At 45.7% G+C, this 26,369-nt stretch overlaps 2 protein-coding genes across 2 annotated transcripts in view; both read right to left on the reverse strand.

Moving 5' to 3' along the window:
* VWA1 (von Willebrand factor A domain containing 1) overlaps window positions 1-2,715 on the reverse strand; it is a 34,373-nt gene extending 31,658 nt beyond the window's left edge. Inside the window, exon 1 of the mRNA XM_052792725.1 lies at window positions 2,403-2,715. Coding sequence (XP_052648685.1) covers window positions 2,403-2,417 — 15 coding nt within the window. The 5' untranslated portion in view covers window positions 2,418-2,715. The remainder of the gene's footprint in view (window positions 1-2,402) is intronic.
* A 13,742-nt stretch (window positions 2,716-16,457) lies between these two features.
* Window positions 16,458-22,994, reverse strand: TMEM88B (transmembrane protein 88B). The gene is made up of 2 exons (XM_052793466.1): window positions 21,954-22,994; window positions 16,458-17,992 (listed from the first exon to the last, which is right to left on the reverse strand). The coding sequence occupies exons 1-2, from the start codon at window positions 22,221-22,223 to the stop codon at window positions 17,723-17,725; spliced, it is 540 nt and encodes a 179-aa protein (XP_052649426.1). The 5' UTR covers window positions 22,224-22,994; the 3' UTR covers window positions 16,458-17,722.
* Window positions 22,995-26,369: the final 3,375 nt, after the last annotated feature.

Genomic DNA, 26,369 nt, shown 5'->3' on the forward strand with positions numbered 1-26,369 from the left:
AAACCACACAACAAGCTACCACCTTCCCCTACCCCATATCACCATCTCCCACAGTCTTTCCACATGGGAGTCTGGCTTTTCTGGCACAAAAGAGCAGAGCCAGTCAGGCTTCTGGAGCAAATGAAGACGCTTGCCAGCTCAGGAGGGAAAGCACGCAGAGCAGCACACGCTCTGTCCCTGGGCAAGGCTGGCACTCCCCACACAAACCAACACTCAGGAGCTGGCAAGAGTCTCACACGTCCTTTTTTTGCCATCACAGGCTCCATTTGAGGTCAGTCATTTTATAAATTAAAAGGGTAGAGGAGGGCTGCTGGGATTTCCAAGGACTGCGCAGTAGGCTTCCGTCTGCAGGCTGAAGGTAAACTTGCTGCTCAGAGGCAGGGACCAATTTCACCACGGGCCACCTGATGTAGGCAGAAGCCTAACTGCATCTGATGCCGTGTGACAGTCAACATGTGGATGTCCTATTGGGGACACAAGCCTGTATTATTCAACTTGAATTCATTACTGGGAAGAGCCATACTGAGATCTGAGAGGGTGGGACAAACTTGCTGAAATCTAAAAGTAATGAGAGGGGAGGGGAAAAGACATCCTACCAACAGCAAGTTGCTGTTTACAGTTGAAAGAAGGCAGGTGGGGCACGGGGTCCTAGATTAGAAAACCTGTTGCATAAACAAGCCTGAAGGAAGCAAAGGGTTCTGCTGGGAAATGCTGTGTCTGACAGCTATCCTTTCCTTATTGCAAGTCCTGCTAGCCTTATACTCCTCCCACGTCAGACTAGGGAAATAGTTGCAATTCCAGTAGTCCATAAAGAAAGAGGTGACTTGATGCATGCAAAGCAATCAAAACAATTCCCATCTATTTTGGGGATAGGAGACTTTTGTTCTAGAGCTGGGTGCTGTAATGCCTGACCCAATGATGAAAGAACAATGAGAGCAAAAATATTCCCCTGCAAATAAGTGGTACTATTAGACAGAAATATCCTCTCTGCTCTCCACCCTTCCGTGAAGGCACAGGCTCCCTCTGCAGAGTTGCATTTGTTTCTTCCGTCAAGAAAGAAGAGACAGGTGATGTGAATGCAGAACTCCATCCAGCCATCCGCCAATGGAAACATCATACACTTTCTCTCTCTGCAAAAATATTTAACCAAAGCTTCTCTTATTTAGCAGGCTCTATCCGTAGAGTTTCACATCTCACACCCAGGCCTGGTCCCTGCTCTTCAGCTTCCCATAGCAAAGATGGTGAGCACAGAAGGCTGCACCGCAAGCTTTTCAGGAATACTCTCTCTAAGCCACCAGCCCTGTACATAGGTCTATGCATGCTTAATTTAAAAGCAGAGAATAATTGCCATCATTCACGAGTTTTCTTAGGACTCTGGGAAGCTTGTAAACACTTGGGCATACATTACATAAACACTTGGACATCAAGTGTGTCGGAAGAACTAGAATTGGAATTGCAATCCACGGCAGTGGAGTACTTCACCAAGCTTGCTGCTCTCAGTTAGCAATACTGGTAATTTATTTACATTTCCAGAGCTTTTTAGTTTAATTTTTCATATTGGTAGGATTATCCAGCCCTAGTCACACCCTTTACATCTCTAATTAGATCTTGCATATAGTCAACTTTAACAGCAAATGACCTAAAGCTCTGCCACTAGATAGCACTGACTATCTCCCATACCTTAAACTGGAACATGGAGAACTAGAAAAACGCTGCAGATATTTCCCACTAGATTAGTCAGTAAATATATGACCAGAGCCACCCCAAAATACCCTGAAATAAATGTACTTGTCCTAGCAGTCCCCCTGGGTGAGCTCTGACTCACCCATTTAGCGTTTTCAACTAAACACACCTTGCCTTCTACCCCATCATCTGCTCAAGTTACCTGAGGACTGCCACTGTCAGCCTTCTTTACAAGGTAGTTCTTACCCACATCTGTTTCAACAGATGCATGAAGTAGCATCAAATAGCACTAAGTAACAAATATATGCTGACATCTGGATCTGTGACTACACTCCTCACTTCCCTACAGGAGAGGAAAGAGAAATCAATCAAGTAAGAAGCATTACTTGGATTGGAAAGGAATTTAAATCCATTGTGGGGTTTCTGAACAGATTAGCCTTGTGGAAGTCTGCCACTGCAGCAAATTCCTAGAGAATGGTCCTAGAAACTGCTGAAAATGTGACAGGTCACTGGGAATGCCACTAAATATTCAGAGAAATAGCGCGTCAGAAACAGCAACACAGAAACAGCTAAACACACGCTAACACCGACCCACATTTCTATAAATGTTTATACTCAAATCCCGGTCTTTACTGAAAATGTGAAAATTTGCAATTCCAGCCATTCCTCCGCTTCCCAGCTGCAGTACTGAACCATGTAAGAAATGAAGTCATACTTACCACTTCCACAGTCATTTTCCAAGAGAAGTGGCCGGGAATCTTCGTTCGAATTGGGCTGCTCTAAGTGTGGGGTCTGCCCTAATCGCTTGTCCTGCTTGCGTGTCTATCATGCAGAGGAAGTCTGGCAGATCCTGTTTAGCAGCGTTCTCCCACACATGAGGCTTTTTCTGCCTCTGCACCGCTTCCTGGCACCTGTCAAGGATATTGCTGTTCTGGTATTTTCCCCATGAAAGGCACTCAGAAGTCAGTTAGAGCTTCTCTTTTCATGTACTCTCTTTCCTCATCTCTGTGACAAGTTCTTGAGAGGCCATTGCAAGCTTGTCAGGAATGGAGATGGTGCATGAAACGTGATGGAGAGGTGTCACGGAGGGCTAAAGAAGAAAAACAGATGCAGAATGGAACTGTGAAACTGAAAAAAAGGGCCTTTTGTTTGCAGTCTTCCCCCGAGGCTGTTTATGTTATTGCTCGCATCATTATGCATGTAGGCTACCAAGACCTTCTCTCCTTGCGCAGAATTCCCTGCAGATCTCCAAAGCAGCAGTGAAGCTGTGGGAGTTCTTCCTTCTTCTCTCCTGGGCCTTCAGACTAGGCTATGGCTGTATGTGAGGAGACACCCTTTGCCCAATTTTCATCAGCCTTTGATAGCTGGAAAACCCAGCAAAAACACAGTCTTTTCACCCCTATATTTTAGACCTCTGACCCTAACTGGAATCAAACATTTTCCAGTATTTTAGATCAAAAAGCAGACACTCAGTTTTAGTGCAGTGATTCCCAGACTCTTTCGTGTTACGGTTGCTCATTAATCAGTGATGACAAGACTTCTCTGTGTTGCAGTTTTGGAAGGAGCATGAAAGCTGGAGAGAGACCCTATGTCATGTAAGCTGCAGTAAGTATCCTAAATCCTTCTGTAGCAGACATAACTGTGTTAAAGAGGATGCCAGCAGGAATGCAAAGACAGATATGTCCTATAGTAGACCATAGCAAGGCACCCTGCATGTGAGGGGTCTCAAGCCCAAAGAGAAATTTTTTCATTTCTGGTTGTAAATGATCTAGACAGTGGGAGGAACTCCAACAGTGACCTCATGAAAATGTCTTGTGCCAGAGAAACACTTGGCCAGGCTTTGGAGAGAATTTTTCTTGTCTCCAGAATGTTCATGGGGTTTTGCTGAACAGCCATATCCAGCAGGATCGACAGTGAGATGGTGCATCTGTTCTAAACAGCCGCTGCCCTGGGGTACAGATAGGTACACAGGAGAACAACCTCTATTGTCTGTGTGAGCCTCAGGCTGGATTGCTTTCTTATATCCTTCTAGTCTTTCTTAGGACAAGAAAGGGGACTTGCTGGTCTCCAGGTTTTCCTTCTAACCATCGTTAGTAGGAGTCTGCGAGTTACTGTGCGATGGTTCGGAAAGTATCTTTATTGCTATAGAGAAGCATTTGCTTCTTCTGGAAATGGAGTTGTTCTGTGCATAATAATAGCCATTGAAGTGCCAGCATCCACCCCAGTGTCTTTCCCAATTCACGTTCACGATGGCAAGAGAACCTGCTGCTGTAGCACTCGGCATTTTTCGCTGATTGCAAAGCAGTCAGCAAGCTGCAAAATACTGTGTACTGATTCCAGAGAAGATTGCAGTGTACAGTACCCTTCTGCTACCAACAGCAACAGCCTATAAAGAGAGGCAGCTGGGGGCTCCAATATTGTTGCCTTGGGATTTGACCTTTATTTAAGCCCACATATCCAATGTATATAATCCCCTTTTTGCATCAAACCCTTGTATTGAAAAGCTGGCAGCTATGCTGGGATGAGGGTTAACTTTCCATCACTGACAACCATTACCCAAAGTACCCTTTCTGGTGGAAATGAGGGAATTCTGCTGCTACAACATTTGTACTCCAAGAAATCTCAAACTGTATTTTTCCAGCTTACGTGTAACAAAACCCCCGTTCTCGATCACTGCTATCTTGATGAGACAACCCCGAAGGTGCATCGCACCCTTTGGCTACATTTGTGTGGCTAAAACGATGGCAAGGAGCAGCAAGAAGTTAAACGATCAAGGCAAGTCCCGAAAAGCCCCATGAACAAAAGGCCCTTGATCAGAGAAACCAAGCAGTTGAGGTGAGTTCCACCCACAGTACCTTTGCAAATCCCAAGGAAACCTGATTTGCCAAGTGCTAACAGGAATGGTCTAGCCCACGGAGACAGGCAGGCACAGAGCCATGCCTAGCTACTGAGAACAAACTAGAAAAATAACAAAAGTTATCCACACCCTTATTCAGCTGCATGACATCCTTAATTGCAACAAGACAAAAGCGTTATTCTGTCTTACCCCTGCTCACTCTATTTATGTAGGATATGGAGTATTGCATTTTTAATAAGAAGTAAATCAGAAGGCTGAATGAACTCTTTCCCAGTAACCTGAACTAAAAACCTCTTGTGGTCTGAAGTCTGACTGATTGATTTCCTCTCTATGCTTCTTTTTTTTCCTCCAGATTTCTAAGTATCTGGAGTCCAGTTGTGGCTAGAAAGCAGATGCCAGAATATCACAACCAGAGTGTTTGCCTGGTGCATTTGGCTCAGATGGAGCCAGGAAGCAACAGCGAATTAAATGGCAACTCCATGTCCCGCAGCAGTGTGAAGTGCAGCTGGTGCCTGCAAGAAAAGTGGTCTTTGTAAAAGCATCTGTCCCCAAAAGCTGATACAACTCCACCCTCCCTGTCCATGGGTCAAGACCTCATGAGGGGAAAAGCAGTGTGACAAAGGAAAGCCATCTCCAAGAAGAAAGAAGAGCTATCCAAAAGCAGTTTGTGGAAAACTGGTTGGATCTTTTCTCCCCTTCCCGTGTACTGTTATGGTAAAGCCTGAGTCTTTAGCAGGAAAGCCAGTCCCTGAACGTGCTGCATGGCTGAGCTCATTTCAAGAGATAAGGATGTTTATTTTCCAGCTGGACTCAGCTAACACTTGTTCCTTTGAAATAGTGAGTGCTGTGTGAGTGGAAGGACTCTGTTTACATCTCAGCAGCAGACATAGCTTTTGCAGATGATTTAGGAAGGCTAAGGGATCCAGGATGGCTGAAAAGGTGGGACTCTCAATGTAAGGGCTGGTAGCCAACATGGGACCATGGTCACCACAGCTAAAATAGAAACCAAAAAGAAACTCTCCCTGCTACCACTGACCTCGAGGACAGGCTGGATCACAGCAGTCTGAGGACTTTCTGAAGTGATTGATGTGGAGTGGCTGAACTAGGCCCCCATGTTCTTTTTCATGGCAAGCGTTTCTTCATTTTTACCAGCACTCCCTCTAAGCTCAGCCACTGACCAGCCGCAGTGGCCTTGAGGAATTTTCCTCTGGGTGCCCCATGATGCAGGGCTCTTACAATCCTTCGCTCCTCGCATGTGCTGTAAAATACTGTTGCAGACCAGGCACTGTATTTTTTACTGCTAAACAAACGGGTCATATCAAAACCGTATCCAGAAGAGTTAGTCATGCTGCTTGAATACCTCTCCCTCCATGTACGTCCCCCCACACAGATCCACACGCAAAAGGAGTGAGATACGCAGCCTCAGAGGAGCCCTGCTTAACGCTCGTGCACGTGGCACCAGATTTCAAGATAGGGACAGTGTCCTTCAAACTGGACAATAACCACTTCTGTAACTCTGCTAATGTCTGTGGGAACGGGTTATGAACAGTCTACACTGGAACACTGGCTCAGCAAGTCTTTCCAAAATGTGCTAAGCAGACCCCCAGCCTCAGCATCACAACCGGTGCTGAAACAGCCTGGATCAGTGAACAGAAGCTGGTGAAGGAGTCAGGAGGACTTTTCAGGAACAAAGCAGATATTCTTGGCTTTCAGCAACAAGAGGCTTATGTCTGGGAGGAAGTCTGCTCCCCTAGTTTCTATTTTTACTTGTGCTCATCTGTTTAGGGTCTAGGGCTTGGTTTCCTTAGCTCTACACTGTGTGCTTGGGAAACAATGAAAGCAGGCGCAAGTGCAACTGGCGGCAACTGAAAGCACAGGAGCAAACCAGACAGCACCACTGTTTTCCTCACTGGTTTGTTTGGGATTTTTTTTGCCTTGCTTCTTATCTCTCCCTGAGGGTCACGCAAACCATTGAAAACCGGGTCCAGCCCTGTACGTCCTGTCTACTTTGTACCTGCTGGAGGATTGCCCACCGAGTCTCACGGGGCAGAAGCATGTCAGTATCTTCTGGTTTGACCCAGCGGTCCTTTCCAGTATGGTTTGCTTGGCCTTTATGATGCTGAGCCCACCAGTTGTGCTGACAGCGGAACAAATTGCTTCATGTGGAGATGTCCTGTCTTACAAAGTAGCCCCAAAGACAGGATGTCAAAACAATCTCCAGCACCTAAGAGGGCTGGGAATGGTTTTTCATCTCCCTGCTAAATATCCAGTAAGATAACTTGTGCCAGCAGATCTGGTCAAAGCTCCAGGTTTCCAGAGCCTGACGAGTATATGCTGAAACACCACAGGAAAAGAAAAAGGACAACTCTGTTCCCCTTCCTCCTCTCCAAATGTCTGTCCCAAAAAGTTACCTTCAATGGTATTAAAGGTGGGCCACACTGGTCTGTGCCTATGGGAAATCCTCAACAGCCTTTAACTGTATTCTGCTCAGTCTCACACCCTGGAGATGCCAGGGATTTGCTAAGCGGCTCACTAGCAGCAAGGCTTTCATGAACATCAGATCCCAAGTGCAGATTGCTTTCATAGTGACACCCACTAGAGCCAACTGCACTCCCATGTTTTCTTCTGCAGACAAGAGACTCAGAGCCAGCTCCCTTCACACTCTTGGCCACCTGCCCTTTCAGTTCCCAAGCCGGGCCAGTCGCTTTCTCTTTGCAGTTTTCACTGTGTTATCTAAAACCGTCTTCCTTAGGCAGGTTCTCACTCCTTTACACTCACTGGAGAGAGACAAGATAGGTGCAGGGGCTGGGAAGTTGCGATTATCCCCTTGCACTGATCATCACCTTAGCTGCCAGCCTGCACAGATGGGCAGAACAGTCATAAACAATGTAATCGGGATTGCAACATTTCATGAAGGCTTTAACATACTCCAGCACCCTCCTGCTTGATGCCATGCAGATAAAAAAGTGTTGACAAGAGACTAATTTTAGCACAGTGCTTTATTAACCCTGTTGCTGAAGGGCAGGAGCAGAACAGTGCTCTCAGGTGAGCAGCAGGAATTAACTTTCCTGTTGAGCACCACGTCCCTGCTGCCACGGAGTTAGACACAGTGCCAGCACCTTTGTAAAATGCACGCTGGCTGGCTGGGTAGCTGCGTACAACTCCTTAAATGCTCACCAGCTGGCACAGCTCAGCAGATAACTCAAAGTTAGGATGCCCTTTAAGGGGCAGTGCCCCTTTCAGTAGCTCTCAGCCATTTTACTGAATGTAGGGAATGTCCTGAGTAAACATCCTTTTGCTCCTCCTTGCAGTTGCCTCAGGAGTTAGGCCTGTGTTCAGGGAAGGAATCCAAGGACAGGTCCCCTGGGCAGCGCTGCCAGCAAACCGGTGTTCCTGGAGCACAGCTTTAGATTGCACTTCATTTGGTGTGACTAGCGTAGATGCTGAGCGTGTCCCTCGTCCCCCCCTGCATGGTCCTGGTTAATCAGTTACTCGTGCCTCTTTGCTGTGTGGCTAGGGAGGAGCTGGCTTAGAAAGATGACCGGGATTCAATTGCTCCTGGCATTCAAGTGCACCCACCCACAGTATGGTCTGGTCCCCACACACTGCAGCCTGTCCTGCTTGCCCACTGCCAGCATTTCCATGAACTCATGTGCTGGCAGAGAGGATAAATGCAAAGCAAAACCGTGGCAGCGGCAACAACCCTGAGCATCCAGCGTGGACAATTCATGGCTCTTTTCATGAAAAGCTGCTCTTTTGTTGGTCTGATAAATGTCCCTATTTTTCCCAGTGAGAGCAGGCCCCCAGTCAGTGCCTGGAGAATGGGGTGTAGATCCTTTGCTTGTGTTGCCACCGCAAAACCCGGGACCATTGCCCAGCCTGCCTCTGCATTGCTCTTTCACGTGGCAATGATGGCAGCCCCTAACAATCTTGCTGCCACAGATAGGCAGAGTGAATATTCCCATCAGCAGCTCAGCTCTGTGAGAGTCGACTTCGTATTCAGCTGTGGGAAGTGGTTAGGCTAAGGTCAAAGGGAAAGCAATGACGACTAGCTTGGGAGGTGATTGCTGGCAGTTATAGAAAATGTGTGCATTGTGCCAGGACACACTGATCCCCTTGAATTTTCTGTTGTGAAATGACACTAGTTTCCAGCAATAGATCACAGGATCATACCATCATATACTCCCTCCCCCTTTGCATTTTTCAGCCCTCACCAGCTAAATAGGACCAGATCTGGCCAAAATTCCAGTGACAGATGCTGTTAGCCAGAAATGGCCTTGCCTAGTCAGAAGAGATTCAACCCAAAATCAATGCCCAGGTGCATGGTTGGAAGGAGAGCCTGCAAGATGGCAACGCTGAGCCAAGGCTTGAATTGAAACTCTGATTCAGCCTGCTCAATGCCACTTCCACCAAATCCCATGGCTTTGTGGGTTCTCAGTCTGGACATAAACCACTATGAAGCCAGTCGCGTATTGCCTTCCCAGCATCCGTGGTGCCGGCTGTAGTCACAGGTAGGAAACAGCACAGTGTCCAGGACTGGCTGTCCCAAATCAGAAGGTCTCAACTCTGGTCGTGGATGGACCAAAAGGCACTTGCATGTTCCAGCCTCAGCCCCACAGCACCATCTTGAGGCCTGGGCACACAAGAGAAGAGCTGCTCCTCCAGGCGTAGAACAAGCTACATCATGCATTTGCAAACAATATATGAAATTAGGGGAAATTCCGTCCGGGAAGATGACAGACAGCTAAAGGGGGACCAAAAAAACAGAGGCCAATGCAGCTATGCACTACCAGATGCGAACCCAAGAAACACCACGGTCCCAATTGTCCCAGTCCTGTCTCCCAGCCCCTGCATCTGCTGTAGCAGCTCACAAAACCACAGCTCACGCTCCTCTAGAGCATTGCTGCACATATTCAGCAGAAGGTTTTGTGGCACAGAACGGAGTAGCTAATCGGAAGCTGCTAGGCGAAGTGTCCTTTAGGAAGTCCCAGACAACATTTAATGGTGCATAACGTCTCCATCCACAAGAGCTACATAAGCTGATGAATAAACAGATATAAATCTGACTTCCTTGAAAATAATTCCCCTTCTTTCTCCTTGAGAAACAAAGTGATTTTTTCCCCCTTGAAATTTCTTATGAAGAACTAACATACCATGAGGACTCCAATGGGTGACAACTTCTAGTGCATGGAGGGGCCAGGCAATATCCTAGAACACAGCAGGGACCTCCGTAGTCCTTGGCAATGTCTGCACCCAGCCTGGCTGGACCTTGGGAGCCTGGCTATTAACACTATTCCTCAAGGAGGGAAACAAAGGCACTGAGTTTCTTGGGGCAATATTTGCTTGCACTTAATGCCCCAAAGAAGAGGTTTGCTTTTCAGAAACACTTATGTGTTGGTGATGCCCAGGTACTTTTCTTTCTCTAGTCTGTCAGTTTTAAAGTGAAATCTTGATTTCTGGTCATCACAGGCTCGAACAGCCTCTTTTTTCTACTTCTTTTCCAGTCTGTCTTTTTAATGTGCAGACCTCTGAATAGAGATGAGTCATGGTAATTGGTAGGGTTTTTCTAAATTGCAGTCTCCAGGTCTCAAAGAGACCTGGGAAGTACTGTCTACAATGTCTAGCAGAAGTACCCTTCCAGACTTTCTGTGTTACTATTGATTTTTTTCTTCTGTATAAAGTTTATTTATTTTCGCATTCTTCTGCAACTCATAAACAACAAGCCCTTTGGCAATGCGTGCTTGACAGATGGCCTCAGACTGGTATTAGCATTTTAACAAAGCTACACAACACACTTGAAAAATTATAGAGTTTCTCTGTTTCCTTCTGCCATTCAGAACTTCCTGGGGTGGGGAAAAACTGTGGGCATTTTTGCTGTGAGGGACTAGTCTGATGTAGGTGGAGGCATTGGTATACCAGAAACCCAGGTTAAATCGCCACTTTCATTCTCACCTTTGTCCCTTTCATTTGCACAACAGCTCTCACAGTTGGCACCCCAGTCAAGTCCCAGGGGAGCATTCCCAGGACAGGGCTGCAGTCTGCGACCCATTCTGCCGGCACTTCTGTACTAGGAAGATCAGCTGAGTGAAGGAGCCCTTGGCAGGCACTTCCTGATTATTCTTTCTTTAATCGCTTCCATTCATTCTAACCAAATTTTCCAGCAGGGCTGGAAACAATCATCGGTGACTAGTTAGCTCAGTGAAAGAGAAGGGAGGTGAAGGAGGACAACGGAAATTTTCCCAAAGACATTCAAGTTACAATTAAGCAGTCAGCAACACAAATGCAGAGAGCAAAAGAAATTGTCCAGTACATATGTCATTGGAATTTTATTACCGTGCAGATCCCTGCCAAATTTGCCTAGAGAGTTATTCACAGAAAACTAAGCACATGGAGTATTAAACTGCCTGCGGTGAGATTGAGAGCAATAGCCAAGCTCCTAAGAGTACTTTGCAAGAGACTAGTAACTCTTACTCTTAGGAAGAACCAGAACTCCTGCGAGTGTAAGTGCTCGCAGTTCGCATTGAATTTGGTTCCTTTTAACGCATCTTGCTGTGCCCTGGGTGGTGGAGGAACTCTCCCAAGAAGAAACCCAGAGCCCCAGTCCCCTCTCTTCACTACGTGCTGCATGCCTGTAACTGTGATCATTCTCACAACCAGGCTCACTGCCTGCACCACTCCCAGTGCTGACGGAGCATCCCTTGGGAGCAGGTAGGATGCTCAGTTTTCAGTCTGACTCAGCCTTACCCTTGGATCTAACAGTCTGCGTTAAACTTCCTCTCATGGTATGTGCAGCAGGTTCCAGCTTCCTTTCTGCTAGCCTCCCTCAAAGGAGGAATTTAGCATCCTTCCAATAAATGCTATGTTGTCCTTGGCTCTAAAAGAAGATCTTCCTGATTTCAGTTCAGCTTGACAGATGGTTCTTATTTGCACTGCCCCCAGCTGAGTACTCCAATAACTGAAGGCATCAGAGGACCAATACCCAGCTGAAAGCACTGGGAAATGGCTTAAACTTTTCAGCTAGAATTTTTGCTGGACTCAGAGGCTTCAACTGGCAAATGCAGGGAGGCAGGGAACCGGTTATTCAGTTCCTGGTTTCCACTGGTTTAGAATTTCCCTGTGTTTTGTACAGGTTCTGCATTCCCTTGGGCTGAAGCGTGCTCTCATTTACCCTGCTGCAAATCTAGAGTGTTTCCACTGATTTCAATAATTCTAGGCCAGATCTATGCTTGTGCGAGGGAAGAATTTGTTCTTTATTTCAGGAGCACCTGGGCTTATTCATCACTAGTTCTTACACACAGTACAAATCAGAGAAATTCCTTAATAGGGCTGTATGTTGAGAGAAGCTCTTCCTCTTGCCACATGTGGAAACCTGTTAGTGTTCGCTTCTGTCATATTAAATCCATATATTATCTGCATATAAAGTTTCCATAAACATTTACCCACAGTGATGCTGAGGCCCATGACAAAGTCTGCCCATGGAAGTGGAGGGGTGAGGTAATAAGCTCAGTGTCATCAAGTTGGACAGACTGTAACAGCACTTCCTTGCAAGGAGGAAACTTTTACAAATTAGGACTTGTTCCCTCCCTTGCAACTATATTGCACTTCTCTTTTACTTCCATAAATCTGGCTCAAAGAAGCTGTCTTATAGAATTTATACTAAGAATGTATCCTGCTATGGCTCAAGGTAAATTGCCTGCTTGGCACCGACTGTCAGCACTTTCAGTTCTTTCTGGGTTATTTTCTATCCTAGGAATTCACACTGCTGAAATTAAATGCTCCTGCGATGTTGGTTCATTTCACAAAGCACAGAGTAATGTTTTCAGCATGCCATTCTGGATATTTTTCATAGCCTTGAAGAGCTCTTCATGTCTTACCAGGTTGGCTGGGTCATACTCACAGATGATGAAGAAGAACTCTTGAGCTGATGCTTATAACAAACAGGAGGGTTTGTCCTAAGGACAGTGAATGATTCAATCACTGCAAGGCAGGGCAGGAGGGCTGTGTGCCCTTCAGCAATGGCTGATTCAGAAACCTTGTTGTCTCTTACCGGACATGATCAAAAAGAAAAAAAAAAGAAAAAAGAAAGGGAACATGAAAATCATATGAGTAGGACTGGAAGGGACCTCAAGAGTCTGCTTCTCAGCCCCAGGAGAAACCCAGTGCCACTCACAGATATGTATAATTAGTGCTTTAAAATGCTCCTGGTCTTTCTAGGCAACTCCACCATCCTCCCCATTCTCCTAGCACACCGAGACTCTTCTAGGGCATGAGAGGTTGCTGTCCCTGCAGTCGTGTGCATGAGAGCATTCCAGCCTCGTGGCCTCTCTCATGCAAAGCCAGATAAAATATTATAGTAGGTGCATCTACTTTTAAAAGCGCCGCTATTGCACAGTATTGGCTGCAAATACCACTTTTGCCTAAAAATCCATGATACATGCTCACAGTACTGCTCATTTTTACCATGCTATTTTCCAAGGGCTGCCCAGTAGTTAAATGCCTGATGTTTGCCTTGAAGCCTGACTCAAAGTCCGGAATGCTGGCAAACACGGACGCGTGTGCAGGCTGATGAAGAAACCTGTATTGCTATAGCAACTGAGCCCTGGACTGTTGAGCCTGAGCTGCAGGACTCCTTCTGAAACCTCGTCTAGGTGGATGAAAGCTGGTCCTTAGGTGCTCTGGCTGACTATGCAGCAAAGCCATTTAGGAGCGGTGTGAGCAGCTGATAACAAATTAAGAGGAAAGGAATAATAAATGAAATACTAAATACTGGTAACCAAGAATACCTTTCTGTGTTGGAGAAGCCACCTGGAAGGGTGAAAGGGAGGCACATGAGCAGTCCTAATGAACCCCTTAGTCATATTATTAACAAGAAACAGGTGAAAATATATGAGCTGTCTCATATATTTTGCTCAGCTGCATGATTCCCCCTGGTGTACGTTTTTTTGTGGGGGTGTGTATTTAGGAGTCCAGCTCTGCATTAGCACCTGGTCCGCTGCATGTTCCCAGGCATGACGTAGAAGTGGCTGTGCAACTGTGTTTCTTCTATTTTCCCCTTTGCCAGAACAGCTGCTTCCAGCCCTAGTGTGAAGGACTAAGTCATGATTAAACACCCACTGAGACATGGCATCTTTCTAGTGATTTCATCAGCTTTGGATCTGGAACGTTCAGAGATGACAGAGGAGCAGGGAAGCACAAATAAACACTGTACCTGACCAAAGTCTTGTTGGGTGGAAGTATATTTTAGTGTCTTCTGAGGTACATCAGTACCAGGTTAGTGCCATGGCTTTCAATCATGGAGATGATGTTCCAGGGAAATTAAATCTGTACATAGTTGGACTTTAAAAAACCCAGTTAAAATACATTTCCTTCTGTCTTCCTTCAGCATCTTGCTAAGCAGAGCTATGCTCTGAACTCCGCACTGGGTCGGGAGCTCACAGAACAAAGCCCTGTCTGTAAGAGTTTAGAAGAAGCAGGCACTGCTCAGTAGCACGCTTTCCCCCCAACATCTGTGGGCACAGTCCCTGCCTGGCACATCAGCCCTGCAGAAAGCAGGCCAGCACAGCTGCCCTCAGGATTTGATCCAAGGCTGAGGATATTAAGGATGTCTCTGTACTCTCTACAGGAAATTTAGGATCAAACCAGTTTCAAATCAGAGCTATGGCACTGCCAGGACACCCCTGAGGTACAGCCTGACGTGAAGTTTGTTCTGCTACAGAGAAGAAGCGTGCTTTTAGGTAGATTCATTTCCCCTTTGTTATTAAAACTCTCTGTAAAGTAAAATACCAAATTAAATCAATTCTTGTTTTATTAAGAAGGCTGTTGCCAATAACTCTTAATTTCTTCTGCAGAGGCAGCAATGGGAATGGTTCACTACAATACTTGCAGCATAGCTAAGTTTAAGAATATTTTCCTTGTAAAAGCAGTTGGATTAAACAACAGGTGAGCAAAAGGAACAACAGCTCATATCAAATATCTGTACCCAGCCAGCAAACATTGCCTCCAGGCAAAACCTTATTGTCCTATAGCACGGTATCTCCTTTTCATGCAATAGAACTTCTCTTTTTTCCTCAGTCCTGTCAGAAATTTACGACTATTTCTCTCCTTTTAACTCTTCAAGATGAGACAGAGACTGACAGCAGAGGTGTAGGGAGGAAACAGGAGGCCACACCAAAAGGGAAGAATGGCAATGAACAGAGTCAGCAGTATGATCAATTGCGATTTCTTTTTTTTTTTTAAGGGATGTTTCATTTCTCATGGGCTGAGGCACAACATGAGATGATCATGTGCTCCTGACCCTAAGCTGGCTCTTTATTAAAGCAACTAGTTGAAGGAGGACTGCTTTATTAGCCCTGGGGCAGACCAGCTTGCTGATGCCTTCTCCAAATTTTTCTCTCCTGTGTGTGTCTCCCACCATATTGCAAGCAGATCAAAGGGGGAGTACCGCTATCCCTCAGGATTTTGTCACTGCACGGATGCAAACGCACTGCAACCTGCTGCCAAAGCAGCTTTTGGAAGAGGTTAGAGCAAACCCACTCCTGTCACCCCAGGGGAGAAATCACAGCAGAAGGTGGTCCCAGGCAGATGAGGGCACATCTATCACATGATCTGCAGGACACAGGAAAGTCAGCAATGTTTATTTGAGCCTCGATCTTTAGTTTTAACAAAGGACAAGCAGAGACAGAAAATGTAGTGTTTCGGGGACCTTTTAGAGGGTGGTATTTGTAAACACTGTATACAGTAGTCTGCATGGAAGCCATACAGAGGCATGTGTCACCCTCATCGTGCTTTATGTTGTTTTTGCTAGGAGACAATCAGCCAGTCCACTGCTATCTGTGTCCCACAGTGAAGTGGGAATGTAGAAGTACCGCCTTTGCCATCCACTTCATCTGTCAGCTTCAAAGAGCTGAAAAGAAACTTCTTCTTACTGCTTCAAAGAATCCAAAGATGTAACAGTAATCATTAAAGCCTGGAGCTTCAGAATAGACATCCTTTTATGGAAGGACAGAAGTCTCTAGCTTAAAGGAAGAAGCTCAAACCAATTACTTGCTGCACTTTTATTTCCCTTTTCAAGTCAGGCAGTCCATTATGCTCATATAACAGGCCTGAGCAAATGCTAATGCATTCTTGCTCTCCTGAATGGCATCAGAACAATTTAGTCAGCACTTTCACCCTGCAAAATCCTAGAGCAATGGAAAAGCATTAAAATGCAAACTCCATATTCCTTCAACCACTCAGGTTCTGGGATGGAACAATCTTGTTCATTCCTCTTTGGTATACAGAAACATTAAGCAACAGCTAGAACTGTAAGTGAAAAATATCAGATCAGTTGCACCTGAAGTATTGTGGAGGTGGTTTGTTGAGGCTTTGGTTTAATGCAGCTGCCAGGATGGGATAAATAGCAATAAAGGCTGGCAGACTGACTCAGTTGAACACACACATGGAGCCAGCAAAGTAGATATATTGCGCTGCTGCCCATCTGTTCGCAGCACAAATAGCTGCACAGAGATGCCTGCTTGCCTGAGTCCAAAGCTAAGAGTGTGACCATCACAAGGCAACGTGATGGCCAAAGCCCAAACCAATGGCTCTAGTCTCTCAACACAAGGTGTCCAACAACAGTACCGTGCTTACCTCCAGCTGTCCCTGTGTTGTTCTTGTCTGTTTTGGTGCCTGGACTGAGTGTCCTGCTGTCCATGCACTGGGTGTTTCCTGCCAATTCAATTCACTTTCACCTGTAGCCACCAGTGGTTATTTCTCTGTGTGGGACTAGGGCTCTGCAGGCTACATAGACTGGAAAAATCAATCCTCAGAAAGAAAACAGAAATTACATTTTAACTTCCATTGATATGTGCTGTGGTACAATGGGCATCACTGATGCAGCCAGTGCTTTGAGGCAGAACAGAGAAAAACTCCCTCAGTGGAGATTTGGCATGATCTTTATTTATCCATAACACTTAAAATGGTTATATTTGGGAGACAGGGAAAAAACAGCCAGTGGGAGTACACAGCTTGCAGTGATCAGTAGCACACAGACCCCACTAACTGAACATTAGAGACCCACAGTGATTTGAAAGGAGAGAATCATGCATCAAGCTGCCATGCTTTTCCCTACCTGCCATACCATCTCACACACACTGTGCTTTTCACTCAGTTGTAGCATTCAACAGTCAGTTTGACCCTTTCCAGTTTTCCTTTCAAACTGCAGCACTAACCCTAAATCTAGATATCTCTGACCCTCAAAACAAGACATTATACGCTGTTCCTCACAGGCCTAAGCTCTTAGCCCAGACGTGGGAGAACCTGTAGTGCTCAGCAGCCACCGTGATTCTTCAGCTCCTCCTGCCAGGAATTCTAAAACTGGACCTGAGCCATATTTAGCCCCAGACAAAACCACCTGACCGCAGCATAAAGGACAAGGAGCCATTTGCTGATTAATAACCATCAGCCGTTACCAGACAAGCATATTTCAGATCAGCAGCTGTCAGGGAAGAGACCTAAAGATCAGCATTTGTTTCCGCAGCCAACCCAGTGACCTGACTCAGGAACAGTGAAAGGAGCACAAGCACTACTAAAGACTGTGGGAAAGAAGGATTGCTAAGTGGGGGAAGGATATCTGATGTGTAGGAAAGTGGTGGATCCCCAAAATCACAGAGGCAGTGACCTACAGACACCTTTGCAAGGGGTTAGAAACATTGGCAGTCCAACACTTGGGAGAACCACAGTTGCTTCCTCTTGGCTGGATGTTTCACCAAAGGTTGCCTTTCCCAAAGAGACCTCTCTGAGGCAGGTAGCAAAGTCAGCAGCCGCTCCCACCACTGTTTAATCCTATAAATATGTACTCTATGTCCCATGTGAGGCAGGACATGCTGTCAAGACTGGAAACAGTGCTGGGCTCTTAATGCAACAGGCACTGGGAGGAGTCCCTGTTCTTTTCAGAGCTCAACGTTGTCTTTACCATCAAGGACTTGGGTTTTCTATATTTCTCTCATCATGGGCAGAATCCTACCCACTTACAAAGCTGTAGGAGATGGCTCGTTAACGGATCTCTCTTCCTCTCACATCTAGGTACTACACAGCCTTTATCTGCAGAACGCTAAGGATGGTGATTCTGGGAGGCGATGGTGGGAAGGGACAGGGCAGGGAGAAGAGGGTGCTGGCTAGGGCAGGTCTTCTGGTGCTGGAAACTCATACCCAGGCCTTGACTTGAGTGTTCCAGCCCTTGGCACAGCTGCACAGGCCTCCCTCCTCGTACCAGCGCCACTTCACCCCCTTGTACACAGCCCTGCTGTATGGCTGGAAGCACATGAAGAGACGGAGACGCCTTGCCAGGCTGCAGTAGATAGCCATGGCCACCACAATGAGAGGGGACATGATGACGAAGCCAAGGATAATGAGGGCAGAAGAGCTGTTGTCATCCAAGATGCTTTTGCAGTAGCGGGCAGCTGAGTGCAGCACCTGTGGAAAGAGTGAGAGAGAGTTTGTCACAGACCTGGTGGTGGATAGGAGTGGTGACCAAAGTACCCTTGAGTTTCTAGTGCTTTCAGAGAAAGACGCACGTCTTCCCTTTCTCCAAGCTGAGCTCAGCAATCTTCAGGCTACACCGTGTGACCGACAACATATTTTAATCAAGCTTACAATTATTCCAGCATCACTGTGAGACAAGAGCACTGCACACTGATCCTGAAGCAGGAAACGCTAATCTTTATTAAGTCATCAGAATAGCACAGCTTAGCATTTGATAGGCAGAAACCAAATAAAGAGGACTCCTGCTGCTACATCCATGTGGGCGGCACAACACACTGGAAATTATAACAAAGTAAATAAAAATACAGGAAGATGTTAGATTCTGCAGACAGACATTGGTCATTCCATAGCTACCTGCTGGCTGGAGACTCTCCAGACTCCTGCCCTGGAACAGACCCCTTTGTGTTCTGTCTTCTGTGTACACGCTGCACTCATTTCTACCTCCTAGCATCTCTTTGCACTGCAAAATCTGCCAGGAAAGCCCGTTCACCCCATGTAGCTGCAAAGCATCCAGCACACTAACCAGTCCTTGCTGAATGGTATTTAAAGCACTCCTTTCATCCTGGCAGCAGGAGATCCCAGTCAAGCCACTCAGTTGTTCTGCATTAACAAATGCTACAGGCAATCCCCACGTCCCCTAGCTTCCTTTCCTTCTGCCATATTCTTTCAGCAGTACAAGAAACACAACCCATCATACTAAAAAAAAAAAAAAAAAGAAAAAATCCACCTAATGGATCTGCAGTGCAGAAATCGGCCTCTGGCTACTAGGAAGGCATTGAAAAGCAGTAGCCCAAAGAAAGGACTGCTCTTGTCAAGCCATACTGCCACAATCCCTTTCTATGCCTATTAAAGTCTGTGTTAAAAGGCTCCATGCAGCTAACAGCAACACAGTTGCTTTCAGTTCTAATGTACTTGGCTGTACTCGAAAAAACTTTTGCATGTCCTCAAAGCCTTCGACTGGAGAGCACTGTATGTGCAAAGGAGAACTTGAGGTTTTCCAAGATGAGGGCAAGCATAGTGAAGCTGGAAGAGGTAATTCTGGGAGGTGGTCCTCATATTATTTCCCATTTTGAGTCCAATTTGAAGTCCCTATTTATGACTTTCAAGGACCAGTTTCGGATCATAGGAAAAATTGATTTAAGGGCTTTACAGGCAATCTCCTCTTAAACCTACCCTAAAAAGCCTCATGTCTTACAGAATCTGCATCCACGCTGCACTTATGGAGACGGACCAGCCATTTTACCAAGGCAATGGCTCACACTGCACTTTCTCCCAGGGAGAATTTATTAGGTTATTTCTTGTGAAGACGTACTCTTCAATAAAACAAAAGTCATTCTACTCACCTGCCCTTTTGTATGTGAAAATCCTGACAGCCATGGACTGTAAAGTGTCGCAACCCACAATGAAGAAGGGTTGCATGACTATTCAGGTAGATCAGGACCCCTCTGAGCCACTTTTGCTCTCTGTAGGCTCTCCAGAGCTTCCAACTTTACCCTGTTGGGCATCACGTACATTTGCATCCCATAGTCAAACACTTCCAAAAGGTGTCAGAGCCACAGTGGGAATTGCCTGACCCGGAGGTACATGATTTCTCTATGAATTATGCTTCGCTCCAACTAGCAGCAGCACTTGTGTCTGCCCTGTTCTACAAAACAATTACCATGACAGATGTCTCCCTGTTCATTAGTTTTCAAGATCACGAAAAGCTTTTCAGTAACAGCAGCTATGAGTTGTCGTAATTTCAGGGCAATAAAAAATCAAAGCCAAACTTCTCAGACCAGCAAATACATCAGTACTGAGAAAACAATAACAGCACAGTCCCTTTGTCAGGGAGCTTTGAGACAGGGAGCTGTGGGCTGACAACTCGTGTTGCTAGGATGTCAGCTGAAAAATACAGTGCAATGGCTGTATTGGAAAGTTACAGCACATCCCCCAAAGCTATAAATGTTTGCAGCCAACAGTATGTCTTAGCATGCTATCGTGTCCCAGGGTTTAGAGGCCTCAAGTGAGCAAACTAAGATTCCACCTACAGAATGAGCACCTTTACCACACACACAGCTCCTGAGAATAAATCACGGGCACTAAAAGTGCTGCCAAAGCAGCTGTTCTCCCAGAGCTGAGTGACAATTTACACGTCTGGGAAATGTGATTTTACACTTCAGCCAGGCAGAGAAGGTGTCTCCTCCTCCACTGTGGAGTGAGATCTCCACAGGTATATCTACATACAGCTCCACAGAAGTCAGCAGAGCCTTACTGGATTAAACTGGGCAAACGGCTGAGCCCTGCTGCATGGTTGGATCCTTTCCTACCACCCACACTAGGATCTGCTCACTCGGACAGAGGTCTCAAGGATGTGGGTGATTAGCTAGGATGCACAGATTTCAGTAAAAGGAAGGGGAAAAGCTTTCTTCTTTCAATATTTCTCAGGTAAATACATCAGTTTGAGGACATTTAAATAATCTTCCCTTTAGTTCAGATTCTGTGGAATGGGGAGACGAATAGCATCTATATTTTGAGTCAATTCTTCCTGCTGGGAGAAGGTACTACAGTGTGGGGGGTTTTTCCCCAAAGTAGGAAGTAAAAGAGCTCTTCTAATTTAGGATAATGAGCAAGAGAAGTCATATTGAGCTGGTCTAACAGTTACTGCCTGCGAGGAAAACAGGAGAACTGCTCTTTCACATCCACGCTTAGTCAAGTGATTCCAAAGATATTTATAGAAATATACCAAGAAGAAGTTTATAAGTAATGAAATAATGAAATCCAGAGGACAACAACCAACTGGAACAGACATGCACACAGCCAGAGCCCTTACTGACAAAAGTAGGCTCATTTGTTGGTGTGAGAAACTATACAGCACATTTGGGAAAACACATGAATGTTAGACTGGCGAAAGAAGGGGATTATATATTCTGTTAGACTTTACTAGTTCTATAATTAGCCATTAGGCAGATCAAATATGACAAACACTGTAGAGGGCTTACTTAAATGGAAAGTAACAAACCCTATCAGAGCCCATGTAGGGCTTGTGCAATTTACAGAGGAGTTCAGGTTGGCAGCTCTCAGTAACAGAGGTCACAGAAAAGAGACAAATGTTGTGACGTTAAAATGCAAACAGCAACTCTGTCAAGCCAGGGAGTGTATTCACCTGACCTGTCACAGCTGCTTGTTATTTTCACGGGAATAAACTTTATTGCCCAGTCAAGCTTCCATTTCGCACAATACTGGAAGAAGGGAGGGGTGAAAATGTGTCTTGCTCCTTCCTGCCAGCATTCAGGTGTGCCCACAAGACCGGCATCTCATACGAGCTTGTTGTGAAATGCTGTAGATTTATCACTGATCACTTCACACTTAAACAAGTGTACAAAGTGGAGTGCACAGGGGATCAGGACCAAGGGGTCCCGTGCCATCTCAGTCCCCGAGGAGCTCGGCAGTCACAGGCAGGTGCTGTCAGCGTTCTCCCTGCCTCTCCAGTAAAAGCCTTTCTGTGCTAACTTACTGACACTGAATCTATAGGTGCCAACCAACTACTTTAAGACAATTAGTCCAGAAACCATAAAACCTGTACTTCCCTAGACAAATGCACATGCCAGCCTTGCTTACAGCTGTGCCACAGGCACCAAGCAGGAGAGACCGCTCCCTTGTACAACCAAGAAACTTCAGGTCAGCATGAACCGCCATAAACCTGTTCTTGTCAGCCCAGTCTATACACATACCCTGCCCTTATGAAAAAAATCTATACGCATACACACCCTTTATGAAAACAAAGCCAAAGCTCGGGGAGTCTAGCCTTGCCTTTACAGCCACTGTTCCCCATGGGCTAAAACAAAACCCTTCTAGATGGCTCTGCCTTAGAGGTGGCTGTTAGCAGCCAAATGGAGCAAGGCTTACTTACCCGAGAGTGGCACTGGAAGCCAAAGTAAACCACCACAATGGTAGGAAGTAGCACAATGGTGAAGATAACGAACATCAGGATCAAATTCATGAAAAAGACCAGGGAGTTCATGGTGACTACCACCAGGGTCCATGCCAAGCAGCACCAGGCACTCCGTGGCTCCCTGGGAAGGAGCTGGTCATCCATGTCGTATGGCGGGAGGGTAGCAATCATCCGAGACTTGTCTGAGAGGTTTTCTGCTCCAAAGTCCTCAGCGTCCTGGCCAGACATTCTTCAAGAAGATTGTTAATCAACCCACGCTCTTATCCAAAATGGTTTCTTTGCTTTTGGCAACAGACCTGGGAAGTAATTTGCAGAGGCTTTTCCTGCTTCTTCCACACGTGGACAAGAACACTTAACCAGAGATCATAATGGAGCAAAGAAGGAAAGACCTCTTTTGGCCACCTGCTTTCCCAGGACCTGGCCAGCACAGATTGTTTTCTTTCAGAATGTTTTCCATCAGTGTCCCAACATCAGTTTCAAAGTAGATGTGGCTGCTGGAAGTTTGGCAACAGCTATTATTTTGCTTTTGAATCCATAGTACTCCTGAATTTGTTGTTGTTCTTCCTAGGATTGTGATGCCAAGAGGTCCCAAGCAGTTGCTGTCTTAGGTTTGATAGGCTGCTCGGTTCCAGAGAGTGCTTAGCTTTAGTATCCTCCTCCGCCTTTGAGCACTGCTGTTCGCTAAGAATATCAGGCTTAGGCACTTTCAGACAGTTCCTTGACTTCAGATCATCTTTCCATGCTCTTCACCCTGTACCCAAGTAAATATTCCTACTCAACTCTCATGCAAATGAGGTGACCGGTAAAGATAATGAACAGCAGCAGTTTCTCCACTCTCTGCCTTGCTGGAGTCCTCGCCCACACCTTGCAGAGCTGGAAGCCAAGACTGGAGCAGCGTGTGGTTTCGCCGCTCTCAGCTGCCTGCAGTCACAGGCACTCAAATACAAGCAGTGTCTTCCTCTCTGAGCTGGCGCTCAGAGCTTTGCAACACTGCTGTGTTTACAGAGTAGATTCTGAAGCTGCTTTCTGTGCTAGCCAATCCTTTACATCTAGCTGTCTCACTTTTGAAGTGATTTAGCACGCAGCACCCAAGAGTCACACTCGAACCATACATTCCCAGGTCAAGATGGTCCCTCTTCAGTTTTAATTATTCTGTCCCTGATTAATTTTCTACAATTTCTCTCTAGATTAAAAAACCTTAGAGAAATTGGTAATAGTCACTATATACCTCAGAAATCTGCTGTTCTCTGCAGTCATCACTGTTATTGTTTGCAGAGCATATTGATATTCTTGTAGTGAAGGCACAGCAATTATCAATTATTTCACCTGCCTCCTACGATCAATATTATTCAAGAATTTCAGTGATATCTGCACATTTATGTAGCCTTTTAGATACACTCATACATGCGTGATCATAGTACTGCAGGAGGGAGAAAACCTCCTTAATTCCAGAGGAAAGCGAGGTAGCATAGGTCTTACCAGGACGAACAGCTTGTCTATGGCACAAGTCAGGGAAAGAATTCAGGATTCCTGTGTTCCACTTGATGCTTTTCTGCCCTAGAAAAAGGTTATCAGAAAAAATGAGGCTCACACAATGCTAAATGTAAAATGATTTAATAATACAGTCGAGTACTAGCTTTCCTTCATTAAACACTTCTATTAAAAATTGCACATTTCGGGTGCCCATCCCCCTGCCATTGTTGGGTGTTTCGGTATGTTTATCTGCCTTACTTATTTACTGGCCGGCTGTAGCAATATGCACAGCAGAATTAAAGCTAAGACCGTTTTCTCCAAGGACTCAGACAGACCTGCTCATGAAGCATTTACCGGTGGCTCATCAGAAGAGCTCTACCAGATGATAAATTAGGGCTAGCAGACCTCTGGGCAGCTGCATCCCAAACATACCACGGCTTAACAACAGCCTCTGACAAAGCCATGCCACTAGGAGAAGGTGATGAGAGCAACACAAATGCAATATCCAGGCTCGATATTCATCACTCATGAGTGAAGCAGACTGTTACTGATTTCTGGTATTGCTTTTAATCGAAGTTAGGCTCCATTGTGCCAGGCACTCAATAGATGTTGACTAAGTGCACAGCACAATATTTTATTGTGCAAGCTTTAGAAACAGGGAACAGGCATATGAAAAGTTAAAAGGGTTGCCCAAGCTTCTTTCAAAGCTAAAATTTGGATGCAGATTTCCAAGCCACAGGCCACTATTTCAATTAGGAGTCACACGTATGTGTCATATGAGTTATTTTCCTGACTGCAGAAAGTAGAGTATCACCCTGCAGAGATACAGGCCCATGTAGCCAGAAGGATTGCCTTCTAATTGAAATAAAATATAATTGAACAGACTCTGTCCTCTTGCCGCTGAAAGTACCCCGGAAGAGTGTTACACACTACTTGTAGAAAGCAAGCAGTGAGACAAATTGAGACTATTTGCAATCTGCCACATGTAATCAATATCAAAACAGAGGCTTTAAAATTGAAGTGAGTTGAAGAGCTGTGTGAGAATACAGGTTTCAAGGGTATAATGGGTGATACCAGTGAGAAGGAAGCCTTTTGAAACAAATAAGTGGTTCTTAAACAGCTCAACAATGACCATACCTGTTATCCAGTTCCCCAGCTATGAAAATTATCCGTTGATCCACACTTGCCACTTCTTTTTTTTTTCCCCCATAGCTCTTCTTGTAGAGCCTCTTAGGCGTCCAAAAGGGTCTCACAAACTTCAGCTCTCTCAGCATCCAGCAGTAAAAATTCATCTGGCTAATCTGTACCAGATCACAAGTCAGGTGGATCATTCTCACTACCAGCAGAAATTACTCATAACTATGTGATGCACTTTGTTCTGTGCTTTCCATTGACAGATCTCAAAGCCCATCAGAAAGATAGAAAGTTTCAGCCACAAGATGCTGCTGGAAGCTCGGCAATAATTAAGTTCTTGCTGCTCCCTAAGAAATAGGGGGAATAGGCTCCCTCCCACAGTACCCAACCAAGGTGAAAACAGTAGACTCGGAGATGGTAGTCAGGTTCATCTAAGAGTCCAGATCTTCAGGCACGCTTACAATTATAAGACAGGTCCAAGGCCAACCTGGGAAGTCAGTCTAAGGGTCAGAGTCCAGAACAAGGTCCACAACCAGCCTCGGCTGTAACCCAGCTAACCCCAGAAACAGGTACACCTACACCAACAGCTCAGGCAGAAAGGCTGTTCCCAGGCTGAGCTTAAATGGCCCCCCAGGGGCACTAACACCCCATCTCTTCCTCAGCCCTTGGATCCCATCTCCTTTTAAGAACCAAAACAGATGAACTAATGAAAAGTTTTCTGTTAATTTGCTGGAAACTCACCTATCGCCGCTATTGTCAGCCAGCTCCCTGGGGAACCAGGCTATAGAGCTGGAAGGCACATGGAGGTGTGGGAAGAGATATGTCAATATCTTATTACAGTGCAGTGATCTGCTTAAGAGCCTAGGAAAGTTACAAAGCCAGGGTAGTATTCCGCAGTTCTCGGAATTAATGGCTTTGCCGTGGAGATAATTGTGTACGCGAATCAAGGGTGTTCACGTCCATGGGCACACCCTTCATTCTTCAGGCTCTTAGATAGTTTCTGAGCTGCAGCTCTCTCGCCATCCCAGCTTTGAGTTGGGAAAGATCTTTTCAGACCAAACTGTGGCAACGATGATGAAAGGTTTATTATTTATGCAAAATTCTAGCTTCTTCATGATGTTTTGGGAAGGAGAAAATAAAAGTGGGAGCCAGTATCTCCAATACAATCCTGTTTATTTACCAAGTGGCACAAGAGTAATTTCTTTCTTAAATATGATGGGGAACAAATAACAGGAGGTATTTTTTTGCACAGAAGGCTAGTCCCTTTCTAGCAAGCACTCTGCCCAAAAGGATTCTCTGGAAGCCCTGCTCTTAGGGCTTTCTCCAGCTGTGTCTTTCTCACTTCTTCCCTGAAGCACATTTTCTTTGGAATGTCTTCTGCATCTCTCCTAGACACAGCAGCCAGACAATAGCGAGGAAAATCGCTTTGCCTCTCATGTCCTGTATTTTGCCTCTGTTTTGAGTGAGGGCTGTTAGTTTCACCTGACATTCATCCCAAATGGATAAACGGTGGCTATTCCCCTGGCTACGGTGGGGTTTGGTTGGACTGGGTAGGCTTTATGGTTTGATGTTTCCTGACTGGAGGCAAAAGCCTCTCAGCCCCAGGCAGCAATGGGGGAAGGAGTTAGCCTCGCTCAGGAGCTAGAGACCCATTCTCCACCCAAAGCAGAGGGAAGCCGCACTGTTCCTCACCAGGGACTGGTGCTGATGTCTTAAAGTAGATTTCTCTCAAGTAATTTTATTTCCTCCAACTTTAGCACTGAAGGT

Source organism: Harpia harpyja, chromosome 7, assembly GCF_026419915.1.
Source record: "Harpia harpyja isolate bHarHar1 chromosome 7, bHarHar1 primary haplotype, whole genome shotgun sequence".
Classification (NCBI taxonomy): domain Eukaryota; kingdom Metazoa; phylum Chordata; class Aves; order Accipitriformes; family Accipitridae; genus Harpia; species Harpia harpyja.

What these genes read in the sequence shown, in the direction of transcription:
- TMEM88B (XM_052793466.1), bottom strand. Translation starts at nt 22,223, where the DNA reads ATGTCTGGCCAGGACGCTGAGGACTTTGGAGCAGAAAACCTCTCAGAC. An exon ending in GCTTCCAGTGCCACTCTCGG is followed by an intron (nt 17,993 to 21,953) that starts GTAAGTAAGCCT and finishes CTCTTTCCACAG; the next exon opens with GTGCTGCACTCAGCTGCCCG.